The sequence below is a fragment of the Carassius gibelio genome, chromosome B19, assembly GCF_023724105.1.
Source record: "Carassius gibelio isolate Cgi1373 ecotype wild population from Czech Republic chromosome B19, carGib1.2-hapl.c, whole genome shotgun sequence".
Lineage (NCBI taxonomy): Eukaryota > Metazoa > Chordata > Actinopteri > Cypriniformes > Cyprinidae > Carassius > Carassius gibelio.
The window spans coordinates 4661156-4683915 of NC_068414.1; the positions used below are offsets into that span (position 1 = coordinate 4661156).

At 41.2% G+C, this 22760-nt stretch overlaps 2 protein-coding genes and 16 non-coding genes across 19 annotated transcripts; 14 read left to right on the top strand and 4 right to left on the bottom strand.

The window, feature by feature from the left end:
• Positions 1 to 296: 296 nt before the first annotated feature.
• trnaa-agc (transfer RNA alanine (anticodon AGC)) lies at positions 297 to 369 on the bottom strand. Its single transcript has one exon. It is a non-coding gene; the product is annotated as a tRNA-Ala (tRNA).
• A 936-nt stretch (positions 370 to 1305) lies between these two features.
• Positions 1306 to 1377, top strand: trnap-ugg (transfer RNA proline (anticodon UGG)). The gene has a single exon. It is a non-coding gene; the product is annotated as a tRNA-Pro (tRNA).
• A 97-nt stretch (positions 1378 to 1474) lies between these two features.
• trnai-aau (transfer RNA isoleucine (anticodon AAU)) lies at positions 1475 to 1548 on the top strand. The gene has a single exon. It is a non-coding gene; the product is annotated as a tRNA-Ile (tRNA).
• Positions 1549 to 1654: 106 nt separating this feature from the next.
• Positions 1655 to 1727, top strand: trnaf-gaa (transfer RNA phenylalanine (anticodon GAA)). Its single transcript has one exon. It is a non-coding gene; the product is annotated as a tRNA-Phe (tRNA).
• A 135-nt stretch (positions 1728 to 1862) lies between these two features.
• Positions 1863 to 1934, top strand: trnaq-uug (transfer RNA glutamine (anticodon UUG)). The gene has a single exon. It is a non-coding gene; the product is annotated as a tRNA-Gln (tRNA).
• An 857-nt stretch (positions 1935 to 2791) lies between these two features.
• trnaa-agc (transfer RNA alanine (anticodon AGC)) lies at positions 2792 to 2864 on the bottom strand. Its single transcript has one exon. It is a non-coding gene; the product is annotated as a tRNA-Ala (tRNA).
• Positions 2865 to 3800: 936 nt separating this feature from the next.
• On the top strand, positions 3801 to 3872 carry trnap-ugg (transfer RNA proline (anticodon UGG)). Its single transcript has one exon. It is a non-coding gene; the product is annotated as a tRNA-Pro (tRNA).
• Positions 3873 to 3969: 97 nt separating this feature from the next.
• Positions 3970 to 4043, top strand: trnai-aau (transfer RNA isoleucine (anticodon AAU)). The gene has a single exon. It is a non-coding gene; the product is annotated as a tRNA-Ile (tRNA).
• A 106-nt stretch (positions 4044 to 4149) lies between these two features.
• trnaf-gaa (transfer RNA phenylalanine (anticodon GAA)) lies at positions 4150 to 4222 on the top strand. Its single transcript has one exon. It is a non-coding gene; the product is annotated as a tRNA-Phe (tRNA).
• Positions 4223 to 4357: 135 nt separating this feature from the next.
• On the top strand, positions 4358 to 4429 carry trnaq-uug (transfer RNA glutamine (anticodon UUG)). The gene has a single exon. It is a non-coding gene; the product is annotated as a tRNA-Gln (tRNA).
• Positions 4430 to 5285: 856 nt separating this feature from the next.
• trnaa-agc (transfer RNA alanine (anticodon AGC)) lies at positions 5286 to 5358 on the bottom strand. Its single transcript has one exon. It is a non-coding gene; the product is annotated as a tRNA-Ala (tRNA).
• Positions 5359 to 6186: 828 nt separating this feature from the next.
• On the top strand, positions 6187 to 6258 carry trnap-ugg (transfer RNA proline (anticodon UGG)). Its single transcript has one exon. It is a non-coding gene; the product is annotated as a tRNA-Pro (tRNA).
• Positions 6259 to 6355: 97 nt separating this feature from the next.
• trnai-aau (transfer RNA isoleucine (anticodon AAU)) lies at positions 6356 to 6429 on the top strand. Its single transcript has one exon. It is a non-coding gene; the product is annotated as a tRNA-Ile (tRNA).
• A 106-nt stretch (positions 6430 to 6535) lies between these two features.
• On the top strand, positions 6536 to 6608 carry trnaf-gaa (transfer RNA phenylalanine (anticodon GAA)). The gene has a single exon. It is a non-coding gene; the product is annotated as a tRNA-Phe (tRNA).
• Positions 6609 to 6743: 135 nt separating this feature from the next.
• trnal-uag (transfer RNA leucine (anticodon UAG)) lies at positions 6744 to 6815 on the top strand. The gene has a single exon. It is a non-coding gene; the product is annotated as a tRNA-Leu (tRNA).
• Positions 6816 to 7672: 857 nt separating this feature from the next.
• Positions 7673 to 7745, bottom strand: trnaa-agc (transfer RNA alanine (anticodon AGC)). Its single transcript has one exon. It is a non-coding gene; the product is annotated as a tRNA-Ala (tRNA).
• A 2739-nt stretch (positions 7746 to 10484) lies between these two features.
• LOC127979569 (uncharacterized) lies at positions 10485 to 17129 on the top strand. Its single transcript, XM_052585105.1, has 11 exons — positions 10485 to 10723; positions 10987 to 11149; positions 11733 to 11925; positions 13419 to 13493; positions 15222 to 15290; positions 15380 to 15433; positions 15529 to 15600; positions 16056 to 16161; positions 16436 to 16506; positions 16592 to 16933; positions 17088 to 17129. Exons 1-11 carry the CDS (start codon positions 10606 to 10608, stop codon positions 17127 to 17129), a joined length of 1305 nt encoding a protein of 434 aa, XP_052441065.1. The 5' UTR covers positions 10485 to 10605.
• Positions 17115 to 21939, top strand: LOC127979059 (uncharacterized). Of its 2 annotated transcripts, none has more exons than XR_008158704.1 (3): positions 17115 to 19019; positions 21404 to 21448; positions 21547 to 21939. XR_008158704.1 is itself a non-coding variant. In XM_052584180.1 (3 exons), exons 1-3 carry the CDS (start codon positions 18932 to 18934, stop codon positions 21795 to 21797), a joined length of 384 nt encoding a protein of 127 aa, XP_052440140.1. In that variant the 5' UTR covers positions 18107 to 18931; the 3' UTR covers positions 21798 to 21939. The 2 variants fall into 2 exon arrangements, 1 of the variants encoding a protein (XP_052440140.1); XM_052584180.1 differs by having other exon boundaries at positions 18107 to 19019.
• Positions 21940 to 22760: the final 821 nt, after the last annotated feature.

Below are 22760 nucleotides of genomic sequence, written 5' to 3' on the forward strand. Positions count from 1 at the left end.
AGCCCCAAAAAAAGCTAACGTGGGAGTGTCGCAGCATTGCGTCAGTGCTCAGTCGGTCTCTTTAGGGCAATGGTTTTCAAACCTTTCCTGGAGGCAACCCTGTCCTGAACATTTCGTATGTCTCCCTTATTAGACACACCCAAATCAGGTCTTGCAGTCTCTATTAATGAGCTGATGATTTGAAACTGGTGTGTTAGATGAGGGGAAATGCAAAATGTGCAGGGCAGGGATGCCTCCAGGACAGGATTGAAAACCACTGATTTAGGGATGTGTGAGTAAAAGGGCAGGAGCCAACTTGGAGAATGCGGGCATCGATCCCGCTACCTCTCGCATGCTAAGCGAGCGCTCTACCATTTGAGCTAATTCCCCTGGCCTTTCAAGAATGACGAGCATAGCTGCGAATGACCGGCTTGATGCAAAGAGACCGTCCCTCCTCTGGGCTTGCACCTTTGCACTGGCCGCGATTGTGTTGTCGAATTAACAAAGAGATTTAGCTTTTGTGTTAAAGGACATTCTCGGTCTTGTTACGCCAGTATGCATGTGCGGATTCTTGTATTATGCAGACCACCTTGCATCACTCGGGTCACGCAGACAACTTCTCACCTCTTTTTCTCACACTGACTTAAAGAATAAGGAAGCCCATCTCCATTCCAGTCCTCGCTCCCCAAAGGTCTGCATATTTTGCATGTCTCTCTTTGTTAGCACACCTGATTTGGATAATCAGCTCATTAGAAGTGAGCTCCTTGCGATTGACATGGTCCCTACACAGTGTTCATTGCTCCCCACTCCCTGAGCAGGGGAAATCCGTCGAAGTTTACTTCACTTTGGAACATTGGTTCACGGATTTGCGCTTCGCAACGTCTTCACACATGGACAAGTGTGACATCATATACCTCTGTATACCTCTGTACACCTCTGTGTTAGTCACTTTGAACTGAACGTACACATACGCTCTGAACTTGAATCACGGAGGGATGTCATGTGATGTCCACTTCTCAGGGCACTTACGTTTGAATGGAACAAATGTCTGAAGCTATACGAGAAACATACAAAATCTGAAGAGCAGGGGGCTCGAGGACTGGAATTGAGAACCGCTGGTCTAAGTGACATCTGACAGTTTCAGCTGTCCTCCCTAACATCCCTCTACATGTTAGATACAGCCACATTTTTAGGTCAGTTAAGAGGCCAACTTGCGTTCGTTAGCCTTTAACACTGTCTCGAGGTCTTTGATTGCTTCCACGTTAGTTCATGTTCCTTCTTTTATTGATGCTGCAGTAGCTCTTTTTTCTCGGCCCAGCACAGGAAGGCTCGTTGGTCTAGGGGTATGATTCTCGCTTTGGGTGCGAGAGGTCCCGGGTTCAAATCCCGGACGAGCCCGTTGTCGGGATAAAACGTGAAGCTTTGTTGTCTCATTGCGTTCACTAACATTGAGGCAGTTTTTTATTCAATCGGGTAGAGACAGATGGCTAAGGGAGGCCGGTTAGCTCAGATGGTTAGAGCGTGGTGCTAATAACGCCAAGGTCGCGGGTTCGATCCCCGTACTGGCCAGCTGTTTTTATTGTCTGGGGGCTCATCTCTGCTCTGCTCTTCTCCTGTGACAAAGAGTAGGGTGATCTCACTGAAATCCCTGCTTGCTAAGCAGGAGCTTGTTGTGGCCGAAATAGCTCAGTTGGGAGAGCGTTAGACTGAAGATCTAAAGGTCCCTGGTTCGATCCCGGGTTTCGGCAAAATCTCCCACTCTTTTCCGTTTTTTGAGGCGGGCCAGTGACCAAAAATCACTGGGTTCCAACTTCTCTGTATAACTGCTTCCCCACTGCCACGGAGCTATCTGTTTCCCAGTTGGCCACCAAACAAGCAGTTTCGGTTCCATGGTGTAATGGTCAGCACTCTGGGCTTTGAATCCAGCGATCTGAGTTCGAATCTCGGTGGAACCTGTGTGCTTTCTTGCCGCAGGAAAAGATAAAAACAGCACTAGGTTGGCACTGGTGACAGTCTTTGTGGCCCTGTGAGCAACGGCTGCTCCAGGTAAGGTTTCATGGTGTAATGGTTAGCACTCTGAATCCAGTGATCCGAGTTCAAATCGCGGTGGGACCACTTTTTGCAACCAATTTGCGCAGGACCATGTCTGAAATACTTTTTGGCAGCTTTGAGTCCAAAAAAATTAACTAACGTAGAGACTGTGGCAGCATTGCATCGATGCCCAGTCGGTCTCTTTAGGGCACTGGTTCTCAAACCTGTCCTGGAGGCACCCCTGCCCTGCACAGTTTGATTGTCTGCCTTATTAGACACACCCAAATAAGGTCTTGCGGTCTCTATCAATGAGTTGATGATTTGAAACAGGTGTGATAGATGAGGGAAACATTCAAAATGTGTAGGGCAGGGGTGCCTCCAGGACAGGTTTGAAAACCACTGCTTTAGGGAACTGTGTGTAAAATGGCAATGTTTTGCAACCAATTTGCACAGGACCATGTCTGAAATACTTTTTGGCAGCTGTGAGCCCCAAAAAAAGCTAACGTGGGAGTGTCGCAGCATTGCGTCAGTGCTCAGTCGGTCTCTTTAGGGCAATGGTTTTCAAACCTTTCCTGGAGGCAACCCTGTCCTGAACATTTCGTATGTCTCCCTTATTAGACACACCCAAATCAGGTCTTGCAGTCTCTATTAATGAGCTGATGATTTGAAACTGGTGTGTTAGATGAGGGGAAATGCAAAATGTGCAGGGCAGGGATGCCTCCAGGACAGGATTGAAAACCACTGATTTAGGGATGTGTGAGTAAAAGGGCAGGAGCCAACTTGGAGAATGCGGGCATCGATCCCGCTACCTCTCGCATGCTAAGCGAGCGCTCTACCATTTGAGCTAATTCCCCTGGCCTTTCAAGAATGACGAGCATAGCTGCGAATGACCGGCTTGATGCAAAGAGACCGTCCCTCCTCTGGGCTTGCACCTTTGCACTGGCCGCGATTGTGTTGTCGAATTAACAAAGAGATTTAGCTTTTGTGTTAAAGGACCTTCTCGGTCTTGTTACGCCAGTATGCATGTGCGGATTCTTGTATTATGCAGACCACCTTGCATCACTCGGGTCACGCAGACAACTTCTCACCTCTTTTTCTCACACTGACTTAAAGAATAAGGAAGCCCATCTCCATTCCAGTCCTCGCTCCCCAAAGGTCTGCATATTTTGCATGTCTCTCTTTGTTAGCACACCTGATTTGGATAATCAGCTCATTAGAAGTGAGCTCCTTGCGATTGACATGGTCCCTACACAGTGTTCATTGCTCCCCACTCCCTGAGCAGGGGAAATCCGTCGAAGTTTACTTCACTTTGGAACATTGGTTCACGGATTTGCGCTGCGCAACGTCTTCACACATGGACAAGTGTGACATCATATACCTCTGTATACCTCTGTACACCTCTGTGTTAGTCACTTTGAACTGAACGTACACATACGCTCTGAACTTGAATCACGGAGGGATGTCATGTGATGTCCACTTCTCAGGGCACTTACGTTTGAATGGAACAAATGTCTGAAGCTATACGAGAAACATACAAAATCTGAAGAGCAGGGGGCTCGAGGACTGGAATTGAGAACCGCTGGTCTAAGTGACATCTGACAGTTTCAGCTGTCCTCCCTAACATCCCTCTACATGTTAGATACAGCCACATTTTTAGGTCAGTTAAGAGGCCAACTTGCGTTCGTTAGCCTTTAACACTGTCTCGAGGTCTTTGATTGCTTCCACGTTAGTTCATGTTCCTTCTTTTATTGATGCTGCAGTAGCTCTTTTTTCTCGGCCCAGCACAGGAAGGCTCGTTGGTCTAGGGGTATGATTCTCGCTTTGGGTGCGAGAGGTCCCGGGTTCAAATCCCGGACGAGCCCGTTGTCGGGATAAAACGTGAAGCTTTGTTGTCTCATTGCGTTCACTAACATTGAGGCAGTTTTTTATTCAATCGGGTAGAGACAGATGGCTAAGGGAGGCCGGTTAGCTCAGATGGTTAGAGCGTGGTGCTAATAACGCCAAGGTTGCGGGTTCGATCCCCGTACTGGCCAGCTGTTTTTATTGTCTGGGGGCTCATCTCTGCTCTGCTCTTCTCCTGTGACAAAGAGTAGGGTGATCTCACTGAAATCCCTGCTTGCTAAGCAGGAGCTTGTTGTGGCCGAAATAGCTCAGTTGGGAGAGCGTTAGACTGAAGATCTAAAGGTCCCTGGTTCGATCCCGGGTTTCGGCAAAATCTCCCACTCTTTTCCGTTTTTTGAGGCGGGCCAGTGACCAAAAATCACTGGGTTCCAACTTCTCTGTATAACTGCTTCCCCACTGCCACGGAGCTATCTGTTTCCCAGTTGGCCACCAAACAAGCAGTTTCGGTTCCATGGTGTAATGGTCAGCACTCTGGGCTTTGAATCCAGCGATCTGAGTTCGAATCTCGGTGGAACCTGTGTGCTTTCTTGCCGCAGGAAAAGATAAAAACAGCACTAGGTTGGCACTGGTGACAGTCTTTGTGGCCCTGTGAGCAACGGCTGCTCCAGGTAAGGTTTCATGGTGTAATGGTTAGCACTCTGAATCCAGTGATCCGAGTTCAAATCGCGGTGGGACCACTTTTTGCAACCAATTTGCGCAGGACCATGTCTGAAATACTTTTTGGCAGCTTTGAGTCCAAAAAAATTAACTAACGTAGAGACTGTGGCAGCATTGCATCGATGCCCAGTCGGTCTCTTTAGGGCACTGGTTCTCAAACCTGTCCTGGAGGCACCCCTGCCCTGCACAGTTTGATTGTCTGCCTTATTAGACACACCCAAATAAGGTCTTGCGGTCTCTATCAATGAGTTGATGATTTGAAACAGGTGTGATAGATGAGGGAAACATTCAAAATGTGTAGGGCAGGGGTGCCTCCAGGACAGGTTTGAAAACCACTGCTTTAGGGAACTGTGTGTAAAATGGCAATGTTTTGCAACCAATTTGCACAGGACTATGTCTGAAATACTTTTTGGCAGCTGTGAGCCCCAAAAAAAGCTAACGTGGGAGTGTCGCAGCATTGCGTCAGTGCTCAGTCGGTCTCTTTAGGGCAATGGTTTTCAAACCTTTCCTGGAGGCAACCCTGTCCTGAACATTTCGTATGTCTCCCTTATTAGACACACCCAAATCAGGTCTTGCAGTCTCTATTAATGAGCTGATGATTTGAAACTGGTGTGTAGATGAGGGGAAATGCAAAATGTGCAGGGCAGGGATGCCTCCAGGACAGGATTGAAAACCACTGATTTAGGGATGTGTGAGTAAAAGGGCAGGAGCCAACTTGGAGAATGCGGGCATCGATCCCGCTACCTCTCGCATGCTAAGCGAGCGCTCTACCATTTGAGCTAATTCCCCTGGCCTTTCAAGAATGACGAGCATAGCTGCGAATGACCGGCTTGATGCAAAGAGACCGTCCCTCCTCTGGGCTTGCACCTTTGCACTGGCCGCGATTGTGTTGTCGAATTAACAAAGAGATTTAGCTTTTGTGTTAAAGGACCTTCTCGGTCTTGTTACGCCAGTATGCATGTGCGGATTCTTGTATTATGCAGACCACCTTGCATCACTCGGGTCACGCAGACAACTTCTCACCTCTTTTTCTCACACTGACTTAAAGAATAAGGAAGCGCATCTCCATTCCAGTCCTCGCTCCCCAAAGGTCTGCATATTTTGCATGTCTCTCTTTGTTAGCACACCTGATTTGGATAATCAGCTCATTAGAAGTGAGCTCCTTGCGATTGACATGGTCCCTACACAGTGTTCATTGCTCCCCACTCCCTGAGCAGGGGAAATCCGTCGAAGTTTACTTCACTTTGGAACATTGGTTCACGGATTTGCGCTGCGCAACGTCTTCACACATGGACAAGTGTGACATCATATACCTCTGTATACCTCTGTACACCTCTGTGTTAGTCACTTTGAACTGAACGTACACATACGCTCTGAACTTGAATCACGGAGGGATGTCATGTGATGTCCACTTCTCAGGGCACTTACGTTTGAATGGAACAAATGTCTGAAGCTATACGAGAAACATACAAAATCTGAAGAGCAGGGGGCTCGAGGACTGGAATTGAGAACCGCTGGTCTAAGTGACATCTGACAGTTTCAGCTGTCCTCCCTAATATCCCTCTACATGTTAGATACAGCCACATTTTTAGGTCAGTTAAGAGGCCATCTGGTCAAGGCTCGTTGGTCTAGGGGTATGATTCTCGCTTTGGGTGCGAGAGGTCCCGGGTTCAAATCCCGGACGAGCCCGTGGTCGGGATAAAACGTGAAGCTTTGTTGTCTCATTGCGTTCACTAACATTGAGGCAGTTTTTTATTCAATCGGGTAGAGACAGATGGCTAAGGGAGGCCGGTTAGCTCAGATGGTTAGAGCGTGGTGCTAATAACGCCAAGGTCGCGGGTTCGATCCCCGTACTGGCCAGCTGTTTTTATTGTCTGGGGGCTCATCTCTGCTCTGCTCTTCTCCTGTGACAAAGAGTAGGGTGATCTCACTGAAATCCCTGCTTGCTAAGCAGGAGCTTGTTGTGGCCGAAATAGCTCAGTTGGGAGAGCGTTAGACTGAAGATCTAAAGGTCCCTGGTTCGATCCCGGGTTTCGGCAAAATCTCCCACTCTTTTCCGTTTTTTGAGGCGGGCCAGTGACCAAAAATCACTGGGTTCCAACTTCTCTGTATAACTGCTTCCCCACTGCCACGGAGCTATCTGTTTCCCAGTTGGCCACCAAACAAGCAGTTTCGGTTCCATGGTGTAATGGTCAGCACTCTGGGCTTAGAATCCAGCGATCTGAGTTCGAATCTCGGTGGAACCTGTGTGCTTTCTTGCCGCAGGAAAAGATAAAAACAGCACTAGGTTGGCACTGGTGACAGTCTTTGTGGCCCTGTGAGCAACGGCTGCTCCAGGTAAGGTTTCATGGTGTAATGGTTAGCACTCTGAATCCAGTGATCAGAGTTCAAATCGCGGTGGGACCACTTTTTGCAACCAATTTGCGCAGGACCATGTCTGAAATACTTTTTGGCAGCTTTGAGTCCAAAAAAATTAACTAACGTAGAGACTGTGGCAGCATTGCATCGATGCCCAGTCGGTCTCTTTAGGGCACTGGTTCTCAAACCTGTCCTGGAGGCACCCCTGCCCTGCACAGTTTGATTGTCTGCCTTATTAGACACACCCAAATAAGGTCTTGCGGTCTCTATCAATGAGTTGATGATTTGAAACAGGTGTGATAGATGAGGGAAACATTCAAAATGTGTAGGGCAGGGGTGCCTCCAGGACAGGTTTGAAAACCACTGCTTTAGGGAACTGTGTGTAAAATGGCAATGTTTTGCAACCAATTTGCACAGGACCATGTCTGAAATACTTTTTGGCAGCTGTGAGCCCCAAAAAAAGCTAACGTGGGAGTGTCGCAGCATTGCGTCAGTGCTCAGTCGGTCTCTTTAGGGCAATGGTTTTCAAACCTTTCCTGGAGGCAACCCTGTCCTGAACATTTCGTATGTCTCCCTTATTAGACACACCCAAATCAGGTCTTGCAGTCTCTATTAATGAGCTGATGATTTGAAACTGGTGTGTTAGATGAGGGGAAATGCAAAATGTGCAGGGCAGGGATGCCTCCAGGACAGGATTGAAAACCACTGATTTAGGGATGTGTGAGTAAAAGGGCAGGAGCCAACTTGGAGAATGCGGGCATCGATCCCGCTACCTCTCGCATGCTAAGCGAACGCTCTACCATTTGAGCTAATTCCCCTGGCCTTTCAAGAATGACGAGCATAGCTGCGAATGACCGGCTTGATGCAAAGAGGCCGTCCCTCCTCTGGGCTTGCACCTTTGCACTGGCCACGATTGTGTTGTCGAATTAACAAAGAGATTTAGCTTTTGTGTTAAAGGACCTTCTCGGTCTTGTTACGCCAGTATGCATGTGCGGATTCTTGTATTATGCAGACCACCTTGCATCACTTGGGTCACGCAGACAACTTCTCACCTCTTTTTCTCACACTGACTTAAAGAATAAGGAAGCGGTTCTCCATTCCAGTCCTCGCTCCCCAAAGGTCTGCATATTTTGCATTTCTCTTTTTGTTAGCACACCTGATTTGGATAATCAGCTCATTAGAAGTGAGCTCCTTGCGATTGACATGGTCCCTACACAGTGTTCATTGCTCCCCACTCCCTGAGCAGGGGAAATCCGTCGAAGTTTACTTCACTTTGGAACATTGGTTCACGGATTTGCGCTGCGCAACGTCTTCACACATGGACAAGTGTGACATCATATACCTCTGTATACCTCTGTACACCTCTGTGTTAGTCACTTTGAACTGAACGTACACATACGCTCTGAACTTGAATCACGGAGGGATGGCTCGTTGGTCTAGGGGTATAATTCTCGCTTTGGGCGCGGGGGCCAGCCGCGAATAGTTGTCATGCGCTGACAGCCAATCAGACTGCAGCAGCTGGCCAAAGAGCGGAAATTACATCACAGCCAATCAGATTTTTTCATGCATTCATTTGGACCGGGGTTCGAATCCCACTCACACAGGTCTAAACTATTATTAAACTCAGCTTTATGCTTTTTAATAAATAAAAAAAATCTAACATTTAACAACACCTTACAGCTACAAAGTTTTTGAAATTTATGTCTTTCCTTTTTGGATTACAAAGCAAAGGATTATATAAAATAAACACAGTAAAATAATGCTAGTATACATTACATGATTATATAAAAACACAAATGGTTATATTAAATTACTTTTCAAATGTAAATTGAAGAAAATGTAATTTAACTGAGTAATATTCAAGTACTGAGTGAAAATTGATTGATGGAATAATGTAAGTCACACTTAAGATAACTGATCAAGTAAGAGTTTTCAAAACCATAGACACTGTAAAATATTAGTCATACGAAGTGGAAACAGCACTCGTGAAGCAATTTGTATTTTTCAGTTGTGTTTATTAAATGCTTTTAGCACCTTTTAAGATCAAGCCAAAATAATTAAATAGAAAAAAGAATTCTGACAATATAAATAGATATTACAATCTCACACTGAAAAATTAAAATATACAGTATATACATGAGTTAAATATTGCTAAATAAGCTGCAAATTAATATCTCGTATTTTTCTTTAGACTCTTTCCAGGTCACCTCTTTCTCAATGCCCTGATGTTGGTAAATAAAGAAGACTTTAGCTTTACTTTTTTTCAAAAAAATTTTTGAACTTATTTCAGGATAGCCTGTGTGTGTGTGTGTGTGTGTGTGTGTTGGTTTTTGTGGTTTACAAGGACTTTTGACCTGAATACGCACCAGCATTACAGGGACATTTGGGTTTATGAGGACAGGGCCCATGTCCTTATAATTCCGACAGTGTAGATGCCTTTCTCTATGTCCCAGAAGCTCCCTCTCAAAGTTTCGCGCCATGTCCTAATATACCACAAAAATCTGAAATTTTACTATACACTGTGTATCCTCTGAGCTCGGGAGTGCGCCCCTGCAGCCCGGCCCCGGTACTGCATCCGCGTCATCGAAAATTTGAATATTTTACACTTGTGTAAGTTTGGAGGCCGCTGATTGGCTAGATCGGCATCGGAAGGCGGGAAAACAAAATGGCGGCGGTGGGCGGGGCTACATTCTGCCGCTAATAGCGCCGTACAAGTAAGTTAATGCAGTTTGGTAATTATTTAAACATTTTTTGTAATAATTTATCGATTGTATTTAATTATATAAATGCATACTGATCGTGCAATTAAACATGTTCCTTAAATATCATCATATAAAGTATGAATGTGACATCAAAGCTGTAATTACTCGGTTTAATATCTGTAAATTAATGTAACGCTATTAATGTAACGTTTCATAGATGGTTATTTAAATATATAATAATAATAATTATTATTATTATTATTATTATTATTATTATTATTATTATTATTATTATAAATCCCGTGTACACGTGCTTTAATCAGCGAGGCAAGTGTGACTGTTTGTAACTTCCTGTTTGGACCGGACACAATCTGTGCACCTGAAGCGAAGACATCTGTGGTGTGAAGCTGTTGGAAACAACTATTATATGAAAGGTTAGTAATACTGCTGTTAAACCGTTTCTCTGAGAGCTTGTGGCTCAGTTTGGCTTGTTCGTGAGTGTCTTCAGTGCTCTTTAGAAAGCAGCTAGCGCGTGATGCTAATGGCACTAGCGTGATTACTGTAAGTCTCATCTATTAAGAGTAACATCAGACGAGACTCAGCAGTGCTTGTCAGTTTACATTCTTTTCGTTCACAGTATAACTGTAAAAGTAATAGAACAGTCTAGCCATCATAATAATCTGTTGTCATGGCTACAGTCTGAAGGGGAGGGGCAGTTCTGTTTACTATTATTACTGTTCAGCTTGGTTTAATTAATAAACTCAGAGATGTGCTCTTTTCACTTCCCAATATGTACTGCATATAATAGTTAAAGTCACCTTTATTTGTAGTGTGCTTTGTAGAATGCATATTGTGTCAAAGCACTTTTACAAAGATAACCAGTCAAAATAGTATATTCAGCATATGCTCAGAATACATCATATTCAACATATATTCTGTCCAACAGTTCTTATTGTTATTAAAGCAGACACATAGGATGGCTGAAGGTGTGAGGCGAAGGAGAAAGCTGAAGCCCGTGGAGGAGGCCATACAGTTTTCACTTGAACAGAAAGACAAGAATGGACTCGAGGGCAGGTTCATCAGTCATCTTAAAGGTGAGGTAAATTAATTGATTGAGCCAAATTAAAGGTATAGTTCACCCAAAAGTGAAGATTTTGTCATCATATAGTCACCATTAGGTTGTCTCAGTCCTGTATATCTTTTGTTGGGCAAAATAAGACATTACTAACCTTTTGATGGTTTGTAAATGATGACAGAATTTTCTTTCTATGCATTTAAAGTGACTCGTGTACTAAATCTGTCTCCGGTTGATGACGTGTGGTTCTCGTGATGGTTTCACCTCTCTGTTGTTGTTTAGGGAGGGGTGTGTTCAGCTGTACTGACTTTGAGAAAGGAGATTTCCTGCTGGAATACAGAGGAGACCTCATCAGCAAAGAAGAATGTGAGCGGAGGCAAAGAATATATCACCATGCACTTAAAGTTTTCATGTTTGAGTTTCGCTACAATGGAAAACTCCTCTGGTATGTACACGTGTTTGATCTACATGTTAACTGGTAATTAATTTACATGATTCAAAATGTGTCAGTGGAAATGTCAATGATTAGAGGTCATATTTTGCTATAATTAGGGATGCACGATAATATCGGCACAATATCGGTATCGGCCGATAAAAGCTTAAAATGACCATTATCGGTATCGGCCGATATGAATATTTCTGCCGATGAGCCAAACCGATATTCTCCAAGTGAAATAATTGACCTGTTTTTCAGATGTGAATGTCTGTCTACATTTGTAAAATAATAAATGTATGGTAGAATCAGTACAGAAGAGATACATGGATTTCTCTTCAGTAAAATTAAAGTTTAAATATATCAGTATATATTTGTATATATATCGATATCGGTATCGACATCGGCCAAAATTATTTTGAAAATATCGGCATATCGAATATCGGCCAAAATCCAATATCGTGCATCCCTAGCTATAATTATCAGTCATGTGTTTTCAAAGCTTGGTGATGAGTGTTAAATGATTGGTGATCACAGAATATGACATCTGCTGGTCCTAAGGTTTCAGTGCTGATATTGTCTGTCTCTTGTTTAGTGTCGATGCAGCCCGAGATGACGGTTCTCTTGGGCGGCTTGTAAACGATGACCATATTAACCCAAACAGCAGGATGAAGACGATTCGTGTGGATGGAAAACCTCACTTATGTTTATTTGCCACAAGGAGCATCTGTCCTGGTGAAGAGATCACATATGATTATGGTGATTCTGAGTGGCCATGGAGATGCACGGTACTGCCACCTCTATACTGTCCATTCTGACTTATTGGATTATAGTAAAGTAAAGGTATTAAACATCAGTTGTTACCTAAGTTAATGTTAGTAACTTTTTATTTTTTACATTACATGCATGTACATTCCAGTATGTCAGGATGTGTGTATGTTTACACCTGTTTCATGAGGACCATCATAAGAACATAGTCTTAACATGGTCTTGATGTCACATTGTGTGTGTGTGTTTACACCTGTGTTACGAGGACCTTGTTTTATGAGGACCATCATAAGAACATAGTCTTGTGGTTGTGTGTGTGTGTTTACACCTGTGTTACTAGGACCCTGTTTTATGAGGACCATCATAAGAACATAGTCTTGTGTGTGTGTGTGTTTACACCTGTGTTACGAGGACCCTGTTTTATGAGGACCGTCATAAGAACATAGTCTTGTGTGTGTGTGTGTTTACACCTGTGTTACGAGGACCCTGTTTTATGAGGACCGTCATAAGAACATAGTCTTGTGTGTGTGTGTGTTTACACCTGTGTTACGAGGACCCTGTTTTATGAGGACCGTCATAAGAACATAGTCTTGTGTGTGTGTGTGTTTACACCTGTGTTACGAGGACCCTGTTTTATGAGGACCATCATAAGAACTTGGTCTTGACTGTACTGAAGAGTCCCAGTCAAGTCAAGACTTTTTTCTAAGAGAGAATGTAATCTGTTCCATTCTTTTAAGGACAAACACAATTATTTCAAGAACTTCTTGGATACCTTTATAGCTGCTGTGACTTGTTCAGAGTTCTTTAGGTTCTTTAGACACTGATTCTACTCAGTTATCATTTAAAAATATATGGTGATTAAATAAAACTGACTTTTTACCAACTCCTATTGCAAGATACTTAATCTAAATATAACAATTAGACATTTTCAATATCATATGGCCACAATGGGATGTGAATGATCCATATTTAGCCTAATATTTCACATCCACGCAGCCCAATGTCATGGTGATACCTAGGGTCTTCAAATACCAGGCTTTTGTCAAACAAACGACACACTGAGATTCTTCGGTCAAACATCAAGACCATGTTCTTATGATGGTCCTCATAAAACGGGGTCCTCATAACACGGGTCTAAACACACACACACAATGTGACATCAAGACTATGTCAAGACTATGTTCTTATGACGGTCCTCATAAAACAGGGTCCTTGTAACACAGGTGTAAACACACACACACACCACCTGAAATACTGGAATATATATATATATATATATATATATATATATATATATATATATATATATAAATAAGCATGTAAGGTAATACATACAAAATCATGAACATTAACTTGGGTAACACTTGAAAATTGAAATATTGATCTGAAATATTGTAATCTTACTTTTAATTCACATTGATAAAATATAAGCAAGATTATAAAATTTGTTTTATATCAGTATTTTATGTGCTCATTTATTGTCACAGATGACTAATTTGATGTTCTTTTCTAGACTCTTAGTGTGGTTGAACCGTCCACTCTTGAAGTCAACACTCTGTCCCAGTCAGAAGACACAGACGTAGAGAAGGTACTGCAATTGATTGAGTGATTTTATTTTATTGTTATTTTATCGTTTTAATTTATTATTTTATTATATTTTTTGATTTATTTACAGTTGTGTTCAAAATTATTCAACCCCCTTGACTTGCAAGACAATTTGCTGTGGAGGATAACATTTTATGAAATCAATTTAACGAAGGCATCAGTAAAGTATTAGAGAAAGTTTGTTAATACACTTTTGAGTGATTCTGAGAATGGAAAATTGATGAATCATGATAAAATTCGAATTGGCTCTAAACATTCATGTTCAAAATTATTCAACCCCCTTTGTGCAGAATCTTTTATTCTTTAAAATCACCAATAAACACTGTCTGTAAGTGTTTAGAAGCTTCTGTCACCTCTCTACTACAGTTTGGCCCATTCCACACCTGAAAAAGCTTTCAGATCACTGATAATCTTTGGTTTTCACATTGCCACTGCTTTCTTCAAATTCAACCAGATATATGAAATGAGAATTAAGCCTGGAGACTGAACAGGTCACTCAAGAACATTCTATGACTGATCCCTGAACCAAGCAGTAGTAGATTTGGATGTGTACTCTGGGATGACTGTCCTGCAGGGAAGTCCATTGATCATCAGCTTCAGTCTTTGCACCAAAGGCATCACAATTCTTGTCAAAATGGCCTGACACTTTAAAGAATCCATGATCTCCTTCATACAGTCATGATTTCCACTTCCTTCTGCAGTAAAGAAACCCCATAACAGGACTGATCCACCTCCAAGTTTGACGATAGAGATGGTGTTCTTCTGCTTATGAGTTTTGCCTGTTTTGCAGCAGACATACCGCTGATCCACAGGTCCAAAAAGTTCCAGTTTGGTCACATCCCTCCATAAAACATTCCTCATGAGCTCCACAAGTCTACACAAATGAACTTTAGTTAGTTCAAGTCTGCCTTTTGTTCTTCTTGATCAAGAGTGGTATTCTACAAGATGTCTCCACATGAAGGCAATACTTGTCTAGTGATCTTCTTACACACTGCTTTGAAATGGTTTTCCTCCTTTCATCGGGTCATCTTGCAAGTCTTTGGCTGTACATTGCAGATTTTTCTCAGTTGCTCTGATTAAACATTTTATGATATTGTGCTTTTTCTTCCACAACCTCAAAGATTTTCTGGTAAAACACACTTTAAGCTAAGAAATAAGGCTGAGAGCTGTGTCTCTAGGAACTTTCAATGTCTTGGAAATCTTCATATAGCCTTAGCCTTTCTAAAGTAATACAATATTTCTTCAATTTTGCTTGTGTGAGATCTCTTTTGATATTTTTGCTACTTAACTTCAACACATGCATGGGCTAACTGTATGTGTAACGGCTCAAGCTAATTCTGTTTTTAATAGAGTTTCTAAAAGCTTAATTGTGTTTTGAGACTGTTACATTCTCCACCATGCAAATAAGTGATTTCAAAACAGCAATGTTGAATAGGGGTTGAATAACTATGACATAGCAGTATTATTAAAAAAATCTTATAACTCAAATGTATTACATTATATATTGACAATATCACTTTTAATATTCAAGTGAACTGTTATAGATATATTATATCCTGGATCTTCAGAAAAGCTTGTATTTGTAAAGTACTGCAGTCTCTAGGTGGTTGAATAATTTTGAACACAACTGTATTTATTTATTTTGCTTTGGTAACTCATTTATAACATAATTATTTTATTTTAATTTAATTTTTTGATTTCATGTTTTCAGCTGAAAGTTGTCAGTGATCAGTCAGTGTTGGACTCCAGTATCTGTGCAGCCTCTGAAGGACTGGAAAAGGTAATTAATTATCAATTTGTACAGTCCCTGAATCCTTTGTCTGCAGTAGAATGTTTATTTATTTTTTATTTCTGTTTCCTTAATTTCAGGTGACTCTGAAGAAGGACCAGTTACTATTGGATGATCAGGACTGTGTTGAGAAGGTAATTAAATGTGCATTGCATATTTTATGAAATGTTAGATTGATGTTGCAAGAAATCATCTCTACATAAGTCTTGCTTTTTTTCATTGTTTTCAGATGTCACCTGTCAAAGAGCATGTGTTGAATGAGGAGCAGAGCTTTTGTGCCCCAGTTGAAGGAGTTAAGGAGGTATTCACATGTTTCGGATGAACTGTTATTTCAGTGCAACAGTGATTGCTCTGAAGTCCATGTCTGCATGAACTGTACACTTTGCTGTTACTAAATGCATGTATTTAGTGACCTGTTTTCACTTTCAGTAATATTAGTCGATGTCTGAATCGGGGTGTCCAGACTCGGTCCTGGAGGGTAGGGGTCCTGCAGAGTTTACACCGGCCCTCCAGGACCGCTCTAAATGTAGATTTGTAGTAATATATTGACCAGTACCTTTTAAGGTCTGTAACGTAAATGTTTTTAATGATTGTAAGTGATCTTATTAACTAAATGACCACAACTTCCCTGTCATTAAAAATTCATTAAATTATTATTGAAAGACAATGCAGCTCGTAATGTAGTATCACATGTATGTTTTAGAATCTTTCTTTGTTGCTTTAATTTAACACTCACTGATGTTTTTTTCTTCACAGGTCTGCAGACATGTTGTGGTCACTTCAGCAATATCAAGCATGGATAAATGTGCTGAATGTGTGGGACCTGTTGCAGCTCTCAAGTGGATTGGCCTGAGATGTAAATGTTAGTATGGTCATTTGTACTCTATACATCATGACATTTCTATTTTTATCATTTTAGTATCACTAATCAACGTTATGAAGTCAGTTCAAAATGGTATAACTGTTGAGTTTGGCAGTAGGAGAGAAGGAGATTTCAGACCATTGCTAATGCACAGATATGTAATACCATTAATAATAATAGGAGTGTTACATTGTTTTCACCTTATTCTACGTTTAGGCATAGAATCTCGTGTTAGCGGTTGAACGTGTCCTGACATGTGACATTTCTTTTATAGTGTGCTCCAGTTTTTGGCATAAGTCCTGCTATCTGAAGCTTCATGAATGGGATGGAAGACGGTCATCGTGTGTAAGAAAATATTTGATTTGATACATTTGTTCCATATTTTTGAGTTATCGGTGCTGTAAATTAATCATAAATATTTTGACAATAGGAAGTAAGTTCAGAGGAAGATGAGCTGTCAGATGAGGATTACATACCTCAGTCAGAGTCAGACCATCAGTCAGACAGTTCAGATGAGTTGACAACAAGACCAGCACGTTACGACCAAGCTAAACTCTTAGATATACAGGAAGCTGCATCATCTAAGTTTAGTGAACATCTGAGATCAGATGTAACTACCCTGAATGTGTCTAAGGGCAATGGAAAAGGAGTCCTGAAGGTCATGGAAGCAGCAAGTGTGTATGATGAGTCTGATTTAATGTGTCATGAGGAGCAGTTTACTGATTTTGAGACAGACAGTGAATCAGACTTTCCCAGAAAGCAAGACTCAGTGGTATGCAGGTCAACAGATGTGCTTATGTCATCACCTCAATCACACAATAGTACGCTTTTGGATTCAAAAAGCACAGTAACATTGAGAGAAGAGAGGGAACGCAGCATGGCTGGAGGTGATCATTGTGTGCAGTCACAAAAAATCTCCTGTTCAGCAAATAGGAAGAATTATTGTGGGAAACCTCAGTCCAAGTTAGCGCGCCATTTGAAAACTCATATGGCTGAAGTTGAAGTTGTTCAGGCTTTGTCACTCCCAGTTCACTCAAAAGAACGTAAAGCAATGCTGCAAAAGCTCAGGAACAAGGGCAACTTTCAGCATAACACTGATGTTTTACAGTCTGGAGAGGGGGCTCTTAAAATAAAACGAGCACCAAAAAGAAAGTGTGATTCAAAGCAGTTTTTGCATTGCATGTACTGCAAAGGGTTGTTTGTACGGAGAGATCTGTGGCGTCATTTAAAAAGATGTCCCTCAAAACCAGCAGCTGACAGTGAAGAGCAAGGGAGGAGGAGAGTCTTGGGCCTGGCATCTATGGCAGAGTCTTCATTCAGTCAGCACATATCACAAGGAGTTTGGAAACTCTTAGGTGTGATGAAGCAGGATGACATTTCCGCTGTGGTCAAAAATGACCTGAGTATTCTTCAGCTTGCACAGTCGTTTTTTAACAAACATGGTCATGACCCTACCAAATGTGAGTATATTCGACAAAAACTCCGTGAAGTTGGAAGATTGTTGCTGACTTTGCGTAGACAGTTTTCTGTGTACAGTCTTGAAGAAGCTCTGAAACCTGCCAATTTTCATAGACTTATTCGAGCGGTTCAAATGGTGTCTGGCTATGATGCTGAGAGCCACTGCTACCAAAGCCCAAGCCTTGCCCTGAAACTGGGGCATTCGTTGAATAAGATTTGTGAAATCATTCAGTGCCGAGCACTGATGTCTGAAGACAAGGAATTGATCTCATCAACAGAGACCTTCAAAAAGCTCTACTCCTCAAAGTGGTCTGAGATGATCTCACACACTGCTTTGGTGACACTGAATGAGGCCAAATTTAACAAGCCATCAACACTTCCCTTCACCCAGGATGTCCAGTCTCTTCATCAGCTCCTTGAGAAGACTGCAGATACTGCTTTTCAGAAACTACAAGAGACGGCATCTCCTCAAAGCTATGCGGAACTGGCCAAAGCAACCCTCACCAGAATCATTGTTTTCAACCGCAGACGTGCAGGAGAGGTCTCTAAAATGCCGCTGAAGGCTTTCAATGAAAGGGACGGCACTTCTCTCCATGAAGATGTAGCGATGGGCCTGAGCAAGTTTGAGCAGAAACTCTGCAGCCATTTCAGTCGAGTTGAGATCAGGGGGAAGAGGGGAAGAAAGGTTGCGGTTCTTCTCTCTCCTGATATGGTCGATGCCCTGATGCTACTGGTCAGCAGGAGAGGTACATGTGGAGTGCTAGACACTAATACTTTCTTGTTTGCTCGGCCAAACTGCCTGAGTTACTACAGAGGCCAGGACTCTCTGAGGGTATATGCAAGGGAATGTGGAGCTCAAAATCCAGAATTTCTCAGATCCACTCATCTTCGCAAGCACGTGGCTACACTCTCTCAAATCCTAAACCTGAAAAACAACGAGTTAGATCAGGTTGCTGATTTCTTAGGGCATGACATCCGTGTCCACCGTGACTATTACAGACTGCCAGAAGCCACTACTCAGCTTGCTAAAATATCAAAGCTACTGTTAGCCATGGAAAAGGGCTGCCTTCCTAATCTTCAAGGCAAATCCCTTGATGACATTGAGATTGAAGGTACGTCCATCCTAGCATGTTTAGCACAGCGGGTCTTTTAAACTCACAGGGAGGTTTAAGAAAAGTAATCTCTGAAATATGTCTTGTGTTCGTTGTCATTAGGAATGGTTTATAAATGGTGTGTGATTGTGTTATTTCACTTCTGAATGCAGATGTTTTTCATGTTCTGAGTTTTATTTTTCATTGAAGATGAGATCATCATGACGGATTCTGATGACAGTGATTCTGAAGAAAGTGAATCTGATGATGAGGCTCTTGCTGGAGCTGCGGGAAACTCCAGTAATGCTGGTATGTGTCAGCTAAGTTTTTTTTATTTTTAAATCATCAAAGTCAAAAATTATATTGGGTAACACTTTATTTTAGGGTCTCTAAACTACAGTGGTTTGAGTGTTGGCCCCCTTCCTGATTTCTTATTTTTTTGCATGTTTGTCACACTAATGTTTCAGATTATCAAACAAATTTAAATATTAGTCAAAGGTAACAAATTTAAAAGTAAACACATGCAGTTTTTAAATGAAGGTTTTTATTATTAAGGGAAAACAAAATCCAAAACTGCATTGCCCTTTGTTCAGAAGTGCCCCCCCCCCCCCCACCTTTGAAACTGGTTTATCACACCTGAGTTCAGTTTCTCCAGCCACACCTCTTCACAGTTAAGAAATCTCTTAAATAGGACCTGTCTGATAAAAAGTGAAGTAGACCAAAAGATCCTCAAAAAACTAGACATCATGTCGACATTCAAAAATATGCAGACACAAATGATAAAGAAAGTAATTGAGATCTATCAATCTGGAAAAGGTTATACAGTTTTGGGACTCCAATGAACCACAGTGAGAGCCATTTTTCACAAACTAAAAAAAGTAAAAAGTTTATTTGATTAGTGTTTTTTTACGATACAAATCATTGCAAAGCAACTTCACATAAAATTAAGTTTGTACACTATTTAGTAGTAGCTTATAAGTGGTGACTGTCAGTTTATGTGCATATGACAGGAATCAGACATAATCAACCAGACGATGAAAACTATTAACAGCAATTATAATGTGATTGCATAGTAAGCAGCAATATTTGTTAGTTCTGTATGTTGGTTCAGTGTTAACATCATCTGAGTTCCTCTGAGGGTCAGCATCATCTCTTCTCAGGTGTTCTGGATCCAGACTGGAGCTTGTGTAAATCCTAGTTACCACGGGATGAAGATCCAGCAGAAACAGAGAAACAAATAGAGACATCATTAGCATAGCTGCTGTTCCAACCAAGTACAATTAATTAGTTTAACCCAAGCTAAATTTGATCAGATACAACTGCAGTCACAAATTATGAGATGCATTATTGCTAATTGAAAAATATGTTTTTAATCTAGATTTAAACATAGAGTGTGTCTGAACCCCGGACATTATCAGGAAGGCTATTCCAGAGTTTGGGAGCCAAATGTGAGAAAGCTCTACCTCCTTTAGTGGACTTTGCTATCCTAGGAACTACCAAAAGTCCAGCGTTTTGTGACCTTAGGGAGCATGATGGGTTGTAGCGTGGTAGAAGGCTAGTTAGGTACGCAGGAGCTAAACCATTTAGGGCCTTATAGGTAAGTAATGATAATTTGTAACTGATACGGAACTTAATAGGTAGCCAGTGCAGAGACTGTAGAATTGGGGTAATATGATCATATTTTCTTGACCTCATAAGGACTCTAGCTGCTGCATATGGTGGTGGTAGTGTCATGGTCTGCTTCTGGACCTGGAAAACTTACTGTGATAAATGGAGAAATCTGCTGTTTACCAAAAAATCCTGAAGGAGAATATCTGGCCATCTGTTGTGACCTCAAGCTCAAGCAAACTTGGGTTCTGCAGCAGGATAATGATCCAAAACACACCAGCAAGTCCACCTTTGAATGGCTGAAGAAAAACAAAATGTAAGAGTGTTCTGGTCAAAGTCCTGACCTGAATCCTATTGAGATGCTGTGGCGTGACTTTAAAAAGTTGTCCATGCTTGAAAACCCTCCAATGTGGCTGAATTACAATTCTGCTTAGATGAGTGGACCAAAATTCATCCACAGCGCTGTAACAGACTTTACATTTAATTGGAAGTTATCGCAAACACTTGATTGCAGTTGTTGCTGCTAAGGGTAGCCAAACCGATTATTAGGTGTAGGGGCAAACATTTTTCACACAGGGTAATGTAGTTTTGGTTTTTGTTTTCCCTTAATAATAAAAACCTTCATTTAAAAACTGCATGTTGTGTTCATTGGTTTTCTTTGACTTATATTTACATTTGTTTGATGATCCGAAACATTAAAGTGTGATAAACATGCAAAAAAATAAGGAACCAACACTTTTTCACACCGCTGTAGTTTCTTATTAGTGTGCGTAGTAGTAGTAGTAGTAGTAGTAGTAGTGGTGGTGGTAGTAGAAGTAAGCACTTATTAATAGCTTATTTTACATGACCTTATTCTACATCCCTAATCCTACCCAATACCGTAATGTAACAACTATCTTATTTACTTTTAATAAGCAGAAAATTAGGAATTTGAGGGAAAAGTTGTAGTTAATAGTGTTCCCTATTATAAAGTGTTACCTTGTATTATATTAGTCCAGCATTTATAACAGGATATTACTAAAATATATATATATTATTTATTTATTTTTTATTTATTTATTTTTTTAATGACTGATTGTCTGCAGGTGTTCAGAAGATGCCCATTGAGAGCACCACTGAACTTCCTGAAGGTACAAGAGGTTTAAATTGCAATGGCACCATCAATGTTGCAAAGCACATGAGCTCTCGTAGAGTTAGAACTCACTAAAGTGTGTATTCTTCTGTACAGAGAGTGAGAGTGAGGCAGAAACTGAAAACCCACGGAGAGGGCAGAAGGTGTCCTGGTCAAATGCTGAAGTTACAGCTGTAATGAAACATTTTAAGGGCCACATAGCTAAAGGAAAACTGGCCACACTGACTGAATGCCAGCAGTGTAAATCTGCTGAGGATCCTGTTTTGGTGAGACGCAGTGCACAGAACATAAGGGATTTTGTAAGAAATCGAGGAATTAGCTTAAAAAGGAAAACCCAAAGCAAGTGATGTTACAGTACATTTTGTGTGTTCTTGATGCCATTCAATTAACATTAGCACTTTGGCTGTTGTTTTTATTTCCCATAGTGCAATACTGTTATGCCAGCAATTCATACGAATATCTCCTTGTAGAAATCGAGGGTGACTGTTAGTTTGTCAAAAATTACAAAATTGTGTCAATTTCTCATTGATTTTTGGATGACCTGTCCCTTAAAGAGAATTTAACTTCCAGAATGAAAACTGTCATCATGTACTAACCCTCCACTTGATCCAGACCTGCATCAGTTTCTTTCTTCTGTTGAACACAAAACAAGATCTGTTAGTATCTGAACAGTTAATGGGCATCATTGACTTTCATAGTATTTATTTTTTTTTCTTCGTACTATAGAAGTTAACGGTGCCCATCAACTGTTCATAAACTAACAGATCTTGTTTTGTGTTCAACAGAAGAAAGAAACTGATGCAGGGCTGGATCAAGTGGAGGGTGAGTACATGATGACAGTTTTCATTCTGGAAGAAAACCATTCCTTTACAGATAAATCTGTTTCTCTACACATCTGCAGCATGTATTGTGTGCTCAGAGAGTTAATCTCATGTACACTGTGTGTTTAGTGAGGTACTTACAACATGAGGATTGCCTTTTGATTTGATTTATAGTTTTTTTTTTTTTTTTTTTTTTTTTTTTTTTAGTTGGTGAATTACACTTAATTATTTGATGTTTGTTTTGTGTGGCATTCCTTTTTTTTTTTTTTTAAGATTACCCGTTTAATTAATTGGCGAATTTGACAACATGTTTATTTTTATTTCACAAATTTAAGTCATTATTAAAGTACTTCTAAAACACATTGGTGTCTGTAATGTTGTGTATTGTGTTAAAGATCCTGTACTCTTTAACCACCTCAGTCTTCGTAATGCAGCATAGGGACATGTCTGTGTGTTGTGTATGGGGTCACGTACCTGTAAAACACATTG